The 10,555-nt window shown below is 48.8% G+C and overlaps 1 protein-coding gene across 8 annotated transcripts in view; it reads right to left on the reverse strand.

Moving 5' to 3' along the window:
• Positions 1 to 360: 360 nt before the first annotated feature.
• The window catches only part of LOC113223011 (actin-related protein 3B-like), a 22,121-nt gene continuing 11,926 nt past the window's right edge, over positions 361 to 10,555 (reverse strand). The window contains exons 1-6 of one of the 8 annotated variants that reach the window (XM_026452595.1): positions 5,283 to 5,369; positions 4,346 to 4,491; positions 4,007 to 4,103; positions 3,552 to 3,677; positions 2,228 to 2,311; positions 361 to 1,269 (exon numbers count right to left, since the gene is read on the reverse strand). In XM_026452595.1, the coding sequence (XP_026308380.1) occupies positions 1,174 to 1,269; positions 2,228 to 2,311; positions 3,552 to 3,650 (279 nt within the window). In that variant the 5' untranslated portion in view covers positions 3,651 to 3,677; positions 4,007 to 4,103; positions 4,346 to 4,491; positions 5,283 to 5,369 and the 3' untranslated portion in view covers positions 361 to 1,173. The other 7 variants (XM_026452597.1, XM_026452593.1, XM_026452594.1 and 4 more) reach the window with 7 other exon arrangements.

The raw sequence follows: 10,555 nt of genomic DNA on the forward strand, positions 1-10,555 counted from the left end.
TTAATTGAGCAAATTACCTTTCAAGCCAACAATCCATTCAGCAAACATCAGAGTAGTTACTGAAAGATTACAGTCATGAATCCTGAATTTCTACGAAAGAATATCAGAAATCATTAGTCGCTCCTTCCCACTATACCCCAGATGCCAAAACCATCTCTGACAGGTTATCCAGACCCACGATACCCCAGCGATGGACTGGCCACTGCACGGCAGGCAGCCCACACCATTCAGAAAAAGACATTTCCTCCCACAAGCTGGGTATTAATCAAATCCGCCAATGATGTAAAACAATGTCAATATTCTTTAAAAGAAGCACAGCGACAGGGAGAAAAACAACAGACCACCACACTACAGCAGAAAGATATTTATAAATATTCTAACAGCTTTTATTACAATGGTGCAAGGAAGTATTTCATCCAACACTCACCGACAACAAACCATCATCTTCTATAAAACAGTTCCAGAAAGTTCAAACAGAAAAAACTAAAAGATACATGGTCTGTAGTAATTCTCATACAATACTGTTTAGTGTTCAAACTTCATGTCACTCCAATAAAGTATAATCATTTTCTAGCAAACATGTGGCAAAAAAGTTTGCTGTTTTACTTGTTTGCCTATAAACATATCAGAACATGCCTCACAATTAAAAACTCTGGATCACAGCACTCCATGACATCAATATCTATTCGTGCTTAGTATCAGCCAGTTGTACCAAATACCATAAAATACAAAATGATAGGAAATATAAACATTGATTTGTATTTCAAGTTTAAACATTCTATTTACAAAAATAGGCTGGGAGGAAAAGGGTTTGCACCCCCACATTCTCTCCCGGGGCAGAATGATTTTGCGCCATTTTCTAATGTTGTTTTCTCTAACAATTTTCCAAGTCACATTTGGATTCCTTCAGAATTGTATTTGTCAGCTAGCAGCTCGGAAGAGGGAGAGCGAGGGAGAGGAGGGCGGGTGAGGGAGGAGGCTGGCAGACAGCAGTCGCACACGGATAATGGCTTTTACTGAAGGGCCCGCGCCGCGCCTCATGCACCGGCAATGCAAGCACGCTGCTGGGCAGCAACAGCGACGTCGCTATTTACAGAACGGCGGCCTTCTCTGGGTTCTGAAGGACACTTGTTTCCCAACGTGACACCATCGAACGACGCTTTCAGGCAGACACTAGGACATGACTCCGAAGACGGGGTTGTGGCGGCAGATGCTGGGCCCGTACTCTTCATAGTCCTTCTTGGTGTGGCAGACCTGAAAGAACTCGGGCTACGAGAGGCAACAGGCGGACAGAAAGACACACATTTCAGAAGAAAGTCAAGCTACCAAGCAGGCAAGACACTCTCCTCGTCCCGGCCTCCACCCTCCCTCACGGGACCATTGCTGCAAGGTTTTACCTCTCTGATGTACTGAACTACTCATGGGGGGCATTTCACTTTTTAGAAATGTCATCAGCCTCTGTCTTCTCAGGACCAACAAATGCTGGTCCCCCACTAACAACCTGTGATCATGTGTAGGCTGTTCACAGACCCCCACCACCAACGTGTGATCATGTGTAAGCTGTTCACAGACCCCCACCAACAACGTGTGAGCTGTTCACAGATTCGAGGGGAAAAGTAAGAATTATCTGGAAAAGTCACTGAAATTAATGATTAATGCAGGATTTGTTTAGATTATTTTTGGATTCCACTTACCACGTTATCTGTAACCCCTAATTAGCAAGGATAAGTGATAAATGTGTTGTGTGATTATTCAGACCATAGTTTATATTGGGCCGGGCGCAGAGGCTCAGGCCTGTAATCCCAGCACTTCGCAAGGCTAAGCGGGGGGAGGGGGGATCACCTGAGGTTAGGAGTTCAAGACCAGCCTGGCCAACATGGCGAAACCCCATCGCTACTAAAAATACAACCCAAAAAAATTAGCCAGGCGTGGTGGTAAACGCCTATAGTCCCAGCTACTCAGGACGCAGAGGCAGGAGAACTGCTTAAACCTGGGAGGCAGAGGTTGCAGTGAGTTGAGATCGCGCCACTAAACTCCAGCCTGGGTGACAGAGTAAAACTCCATCTCAAAAAAAAAAAAAAAAAGATATAATTTCTATTTTACAGAACTGTCTGTTTAGAGCCACACGATTAGGGCACACACTATTTCACCTTCATAGACGATAGTTACCCAAACTCAACAGAGAGCACGGGAATGGACACACAGAGCCCCCGAGAGAGGGACTTACAGTCGAGGCCAGCATGGAGCCTCCGAACCACACGGCGTAGCGCTGCATGTGATGAGTGACCACCTGGACCTCCACAGGCTTTGGCTGGAAGAGAAAGCAGCTCTCACTTACTCCACGCGCACAGACACATCTGTGATCCAATCATCCCCCAGCTGACAAGACCACGGCTTCACCCGGGGCCGCCCTCCTCTTACTGGCACAAGCACAACCTCACACCCAGCACTCAGTGACTCTGACCCCTGCTGCCAAATCCCCCCAAGACCCACCACAATCCCAGCCCCCAGGGCTCAAAGGAACACAGTGCGCCCAGCAAGCAGAACCTGCCTCTCACAAGGCTGAAAGCATTAAAGCACAAAAGCACAAAATCCAAGCAATTAACCTCACTGCTTTTCTTTGACCAAACATATCAAATGTTCTGGCACTGCAGAGATCATCCCAAATAAGATTAACCATCCCCAAAATACTAAAAGAAACTGTGCTTTTCCGGCTGGGTGAGGTGGCTCATGCCTGTAATCCCAGCACTTTGGGAGGCCAATGCAGGTAGATCACGAGGTCAGGTGATGGAGACCATCCTGGCTAACACAGTGAAACCCCGTCTCCACTAAAAATACAAAAAATTAGCCAGGTGTGGTGGCGGGCGCACCTTTAGTCCCAGCTATTCAGGAGGCTGAGGCAGGAGAATGGTGTGAACCTGGGAGGCGGAGCTTGCAGTGAGCCGAGATCTCGACACTGCACTCCAGCCTGGGCGGCAGAGCGAGACTCTGTCTCCAAAAAAAAAAAAAAGAAAAGAAAAAGAAACTGCTTTTCCAACAGTGGACTCGTGCACTCTCTTCCTTGCGCCCACTGCCGCTATCGAAGCCCACTCTTGGTTAGAAGCCCACAGTGATCACCAGCTACTTAGGAATGACTATCTTGGAGAAACGCCTTAACTCCCTGCTAACATCAGTTATTTTCATTTAATGAGAACATTTCCGAAGGATAGGAGAGATCCTCACCGTAAATCAGTCCCATCTCCTTGGGACACTGGTCATTACACCCCAGGCCTGATCTCTACAACACAAAAGGAAACTGCTGGCAGGTATGGTCAGGGAGAGTGTGAAGCTGCCACTGCTGTGTCGTCAGGACCATCGGTCTGAACTACCAGCCTGGAAGGACCTCAGGCAGCAAACCTCCGCGGTCATGTCAAAATGCAGCTCAGAAAGCGATGCACACTTGTTTTCATTTCACGCGACGCAGACAAGCTCCTCCAGCTCTGCGTCAGGAGGGCCCGAGTCAGGCCTGGCGCAGAAGCCCCAGGCACCACGTGGAGGCCCCTGGCTCCTACCTTGATCCTCCCGCCGCTGAGCTCCTCGCTGAGCCTCAGCCTAGCATCCACCACTCTCTTCAAATCCCTCTGTAGTCGGCGTCCGAAATCCCTGAACATGGTGGAGCCTCCTGAGAGAACGACATTCTACAAGACACAAAGCAGAGGGAGCCCTGGGTGAAATCGCCCGCCCACAGTTCCGGGAACCACCCACAACAGAACTCCCACAGGTCCAATCGCTTTGGGCATGACACACCTGCCCTATGACAGACGTGAACAGAAGCAAACTTAACGCTATTGGAAAAGAGTAGATTTTTTTTTTATGGCGACAACAACGTGCCACAGATGGCTCCTTAATCCTTTCCTCAGTTACGGCAAAGCAAAAACAAGGCGATTCTCATGCCCCACCCCCACCCCCACCAACCCCTCACATGGACCAGGAAGCCAAAACAAATAACAGAAACCGTCCAGCTGACTTGAGCCAAAACAACACTGGCTCTCCCGCTGCTCCGCCTTAACCATCACTGGGGGAACGTCTTCTAATGGGTGCTTGGAGCTTCTCTGAAGGATGATCTTGGGAAGAAAGCATCCGAGTTACCAGAAGGAACATTCTCAGATGAGCCACCCAGCCAGCACTGCCCTCCGGTGCCGAGACTCGCTCGCTGGCCACCCCAGAAGCTCGGTGGGGGGCAGAGGAAGGGGATGCACTGGCCTGTCCTGCCCCGCCTGCCCAGAACCTGAACCAGCCCTCCGTCCAGCATCTCCACATTGTCACCCTGCCTGCCTGTCAGTCATCCACACCGTCTGCTCCTGACCTGCAGCCACTGACATCCTCATGGCTCGACGGCCCAGGTCACCCAAGCAGCCGGTCCTCTTCTGGTGTACATCAGAGGCCACAGTGGCCTAACCTACATCACTCGCCTCTCGCCTCTCACCACAGGGCACTGCGTCATCTCACGTCCTCACAAGACGAGGAAGGGGGATATTTTTAGACAGAGAGACCACATTTATGTAACTTTTCCTACAGTATATTGTTACAATAATCATTCTTAGTTACTGCTGTTCAGAAGTCTCTTACTGAGCCTAATTTCTAAATTAAACTTTATCATAGGTATGTATGTACAAGAAAAAACACAGTATGTCTAGGATTTGGTACTATCTGCAGTTTCAGGCACCCACTGGGGTCTTCAATCATATCCCCCACTAGCAAGAGGGACCAGTGTATCTCCTGGTTGAACTTTCTTAGAGAAAACACCTTATGTGAAAACTACATAAGGAAATTAATCCTTCAAGGAGTCAAAAAGCCCTATTTCCTTTAATCCTCTAAATATGTTAGCTCTTCCTGAGATCCTGAGCAACTGCAGAGCTCTCTTTCAGGCACTCCTCCCAGTCAGCTCTGGGTGCGTGAACAGTAAGTCCCTCACCAAGTTTCCAGGTAAGCAGAAGTCACAAGGAATCAGTACAGAAAAAGAAATGCACTTTTCTGTCCCTAGCAACCCAGGTTCTAAGTTATATGATATTAGAGTAGTCCATTCCTGCTTACTGCTGTTCTGGGGAAAGACAGCCAGCACTGAGTGCAAAGGGATCATTTCTCTCTCGTGCCAACTCCTAGAACTGCTGTGACAGCACCCACGTGGACTCAGGATTAGATAGTGAAGTCAGAGCAGGAAGAATAAAAGGGGGCAGAAGCCACAGGAAGCCACCAGTGATCTGGCCTTCCATGTGGTGAAGCCAAATGATCTGGCCTTCCACCTGGAGACGCTGGCCTTCCACCTGGAGAAGTGACCAGTGACCTGGTCTTCCACCTGGAGAAGCCACGAGGGATCTGGTCTTCCACCTGGAGAAGCCACCAGTGACCTCGTCTTCCACCTGGGTTCTGCTCCACTTCCAGCCTGAGTGTCTGTAGAGAGAAATTTCACCTCTGGTTACCTGCCAGCAGCAGATGTTTGATAAATCACCTAACATGCTGTAGCTGCTCCAGTCGCTAAGGTGAAAGGCTGTCAGGAGCTGAAGGAGCCACGTCCAGCCCTTTCAATGCAACAATGGTTTTGCTCATCCGTGGTGGCAAATACCAAAAACGTGATGCACAGGACCTTTTTCTTCACTCGTCAGCTATTAGTGTTAGTGTATTCTATGTGTGGCCCAAGAGTTCCTCCTTCTTCTGATGTGGCCCAGGGACGCCAAAAGGTTGGACACCCCTGGGCTAAAGCTTCTACAGTGGCTTGGCCAGGGAGAGAGCCTCACAAAACTGATCTCATAAAACTGTGCCACAATATTTTGTTATCAGCTTCGAGAAGGTCAAGGCTAATATATTGTTAAGGGAGGATCTGGGCTTGGCCTTCAGGGCCAGGAACTGGGGTGGTCCTGAGGCCTCTCTGCAGCGGTGAGAGATCCCCCGGAGCCCACACCGTGCCCCATTCCTTGGTGTCTACCCCACACTTCTCCTCACAGGGAACAGCCCTGAACACTGCAGACACTCTAAGGGGTACCCACACCTTACGGAGACTACCTGATCATGAACACACTGAATAAAATACCTGGCAATGGTTTTCTGCCCCGGGAACTCTGCTGTCTGTCCTCATCTGGGGATTTCACTGCTACACACTTCCTTGCTTTCTTAAAACTCTGTGGGCGTGGCCAACCGAGGAAACCGCCGTCACATCCATTTCTCAAGAGGCAACCCCGCCGCCCCTCGCCACAGGGAGACCACGAGGTCACTGGGCACCTGCCTCCTTGACCCATTTTCAGTCTAGTTTTCAAGCCCAACATCCTGTCCCAGGATCAGTATGATGAATAATCACTGTCGTCCTCTGTCACCCTGTGGAGAAATCTCTCGTGACCAACCTGAGAGCGCCTGGCTCCTGTCAGAGTCTAGGGACCATCAACCACAGCTGCAGCTATGGAAATGCCAAACTCAGGGGAGCCCCTGGTTACCAACACTCAGGTAAGATGTCACCAGAAGGGGAGGACTGGCAGGAACAAGTCCCTGACAGACGGGGTGGCAGCTTGAAATCACATGAACAGGGTTATATTCTGATCCCTGGCTTCCTTCAGACGGGTCTCCTGGCCTGGTGGCTCTTTCAGACACACTGCATTCCTTGTTGCCATAATATCAAGAATCATAACTTAGAAGCATTCTTGGTATTTTGATCATCTCATCTTAGAATAAGCCTCAGCTGATCCCTGGTCCTGCTCTCTCATGACTGGCCACGCTCGCCGATGATTTCCTGGAGAGACAGACCCTGGCTTATATCCAATTAAGAATTAAGGGAGGACTGGGGAAGAACAAGGATGGGTCAGTGCTTGGAATGAGACATTTCTAAGGGTGCTTTTGCTGAGGTTTTGTGATTTGGTTTTTTTTGTTTTTTTGCTATTGTTTTTCATTTACTGTTTTGTTTTTTGTTTTATGTTTTTTTTTTTTTTTTTTTTGAGATGGAGTCTTACTCTGTCGCCCAGGCTGGAGTGCAGTGATGCGATCTCGGCTCACTGCAAGCTCCGCCTCCTGGGTTCACACCATTCTCCTGCCTCAGCCTCCCGAGTAGCTGGGACCACAGGTGCCGCCACCACGCCCGGCTAAGAGACAGGGTTTCACCATGTTAGCCAGGATGTCATTTACTTTTTTAAAGCCCACCGCAGACAACTCCTTCAAAACTTCTCCAGGCTAAGATTCCTACAGCCGCGCTCTCTGTCAGCGAATGCTGCAGCCTTGGGAACAGTTCCTTGGGACACTGTCAGGCGATCCCAAACAGTGTCCCAAGGAAGACCAGGGTGTCTGAGAGCTCTCCCTTGGCCCACCACAGTGTAGGAGAGAGGCCACGGGGCCAGGTTCCTTGACTGTCACCCTGGACTTGGTGAGCTTATCCTTCCCTCAGACAACTGTCGAAGACACGGGTCCGCTTCTCACTGTAACACCCAGTGGCCGACACAGCACCGTGGGCACACCTGCTGCCTCATCTCCAAATTCTGGGCCACTGTTATTTTGAAGGATAATCTGAGGGATACACAGTCCGCTCACACCCCTAAGTCTTCTAAATTCTATCACTGGATCCAAAAGTCCCAGGGGATGCTCCCCGTCTGCTTGGCGTTCTTTCATCATTCTCCCACAAGCCTGTTTCCCCTCTGAACTTCACCGCGAGCCATGAGAAGACCCAGCAGGAAGAAATGCATGTCATTATCCACTGTAGGGATGGGTGGAGGACATATTCTTAGTGAGGGTCTAAAGAAGGAATTTCTCTCAGATCTCAGTGTCAGAAAAAGCTGGCCTCTTGGAAAACCCACTGGCCTTAATCATATGTCCCCTGTGCCTGCCATTACAGACTGGGTTCCCATCTTTTCCCCAGCTGCTGAGAAGCTGAGAGCCACGAGGGGCCTCTCCCGTAGCTAGGCACGACCACAGAATGGTGTACGTGGGTTCTGTCCTCGTCCGACCTTGCTGCACTATTCTGCCACCCTCACTTCTCGTCACCCAGACTCCTTCAGCTACTTCATCCTTGCAGATTGGATATACTTTCCTGCCTGCTTCAAATTTTCCACACTAGAAGGCAAGCAGGCAGGAGGGGGCAGGGGTGTGGGCTTGCATGATCTTCAGGCAAAATACAGTTAATCATTCCCTAAGTTTATGAAAGGATGCTGGGTCTTTATTCTGAATTCCTTTCTTCCTTCAGTAACTGAAGGACAAACCTCAACAGCCTAAATGTCCCTGTGATCAGCAGCAAACATCCCACTGCATTCAGCAGGCAGTTACTGCGTTAAAGACACTGAGCTACAAACACAAAGAAAACATCACAGCGAGCCCTGTGGAGCGGACTGCAGCCCGAGCGCTGGGGTTCACCGCGGACCAGACTGCAGCCCCGGCGCCGGGGCTCACTGTGAGGCCTGAAGAAGATGCCTCAACCTCCCAAACCTAGAGATTCCTGAAAGTTCAGAAATGTAAACAGGGAACTTTAAAACACATACTTTTTCATTCTGAGGATCTGCATCTTCCTAACAATCGTGAATGTTTTCAGTGCTTCATTTCAGTTTTGTCTTCTAAAAAGCAACTCTATTTGTTTCTTACATTAAAAATAAATAAATTAAAACAAAAATCATTTCATGGCTGAATCTTTATTTTCACTTAAGAAAATGCCCAGGAAGACAGCTGCAGGTGGAAGCCATGCTGAGCTCTCAGCGGGGGCTAAGGCAGGCAGGGCCCTGGCCGATGGCAGATCGTCCCGCAGGCAGCCCTGTACTCCACTTTTCCCACGCGCCAGGAGAGCTGCACACACCACCGCACGAGTAGGCCCCTAAAAGAGCCACGTCACCTCAGGAGTGGCATCCATTTCAAGAGATTCTGTGAGGGGAAGTCACAAGCCAGCAATAGGCAAGGGCCAAACAGCCCTCATTCGCGCTGCTCCTTTCAATTCCGAATCCCTGCCTCCTCACCACGAAATGTCACTTGAGCTCCAAGAGTCCAGCTCAGCACGGAATAGAGCTCCTTGCGGTCAGCACTCTGCATGGGCACGATTAGCGTGGCCACAGTAGTGAACTCTAAAACTAGGCAACAAATAAAACCTGAAGACAACACTGCACGAATACTGCGAGATTCGGGATGACCTGTGCCGTCGAGGTGCTTCTGGAGAAGTTAGGAAACTCGGAAAGGAACATCATGAGCTCAGAAAGTACTCGCCAAATGAGACGAACGTGGAACAGGAGAGAGAGAAAAAGGGCAGAAAATGGAAAACACTAACTGAGGGGTGCTCTGAGTCCAGGTTATCACGTCTATTATATTACCCAGCATATACTGTATAGAAATATATATGAAAACTTCAAAGCAAAGACAAGTTGAAGAAAACAAAAGTCCCTAAACCGAGTCAATTAAGACGCTCAAAGTTGCAAGTAGTGGATAAGACAGCAGTGGGTCCTGCTTGGCCACGGCAAGTGGACAAGACGGTCTCACCAGCCAGGTCGGCCGCTGTATGAGAGCTCACTGGCTGTGCGGATTTCCTCTAAATCCTCTCAGATTTCTGGCCTAGAAGTAGATCATCTGTATCCTAGCTTGTTCTGTTGACTTTGCTGTGGTAGAAAACAGACCAAATACAAAAGAGGACTTAACAAACACAGTTAGATTCACATTGAATCCTTGGGAGTGATACCTGAAGTGAACAGGACTTCCACCTTTTAAAGACATACACGGGCTCTTGTGCAGAGGACTCTGTAATAACGTTTACTGCTGTAATCACACTAGGTGACCAAAAAGATAGTGAGAGAGCCGGGTGCGGTGGCTCAAGCCTGTAATCCCAGCACTTTGGGAGGCTGAGACGGGTGGATCACGAGGTCAGGAGATCAAGACCATCCTGGCTAACACGGTGAAACCCCGTCTCTACTAAAAATACAAAAACTAGCCGGACAAGGTAGCGGGCGCCTGTAGTCCCAGCTACTCCGGAGGCTGAGGCAGGAGAATGGCGTGAACTCGGGAGGCGGAGCTTGCAGTGAGCTGAGATCTGGCCACTGCACTCCAGTCCGGGCGACAGAGCGAGACTCCGCCTCAAAAAAAAAAAAAAAAAAAAAAAAAAGATAGAGAGAAAATGTATCCTCAGAAAACTTCAAACAGGCCAGTTTGCCCGGCGAAACTGAGAGCTGGCTTTCAGACAATAAGAGAGAATTTGTAACACAAGACATCATCATAAAACTTGTTTTTGTGAAATGGTAAATGATCATTACATCTAGAATGGCCATTTGGTTTTCAGAGAAATTTCTATTTCAAATAAACGTAAGCCTAACAACCTAGATTTTTTAAATCACTATTAATGGCTATTTTAATACGTTTAAATTCTACTTCCATGTAAAAGGCAAATATTAAGCCAACAAATTAATGTAATGGATTTTTTAAAAAAACATTTTATTAAAAAAAATTTTTTTAGGTCTGAAGTGATGGGTCATGCCTGTAATCCCAGCACTTTGGCAGGCCAAGGTGGGCAGATCACCTGAGGTTAGGAGTTAGAGACCAGCCTGGCCAACATGGTGAAACCCCATCTCTACTAAAAATA

The sequence above is a fragment of the Piliocolobus tephrosceles genome, chromosome 8 (genome assembly GCF_002776525.5).
Source record: "Piliocolobus tephrosceles isolate RC106 chromosome 8, ASM277652v3, whole genome shotgun sequence".
Taxonomy (NCBI): domain Eukaryota; kingdom Metazoa; phylum Chordata; class Mammalia; order Primates; family Cercopithecidae; genus Piliocolobus; species Piliocolobus tephrosceles.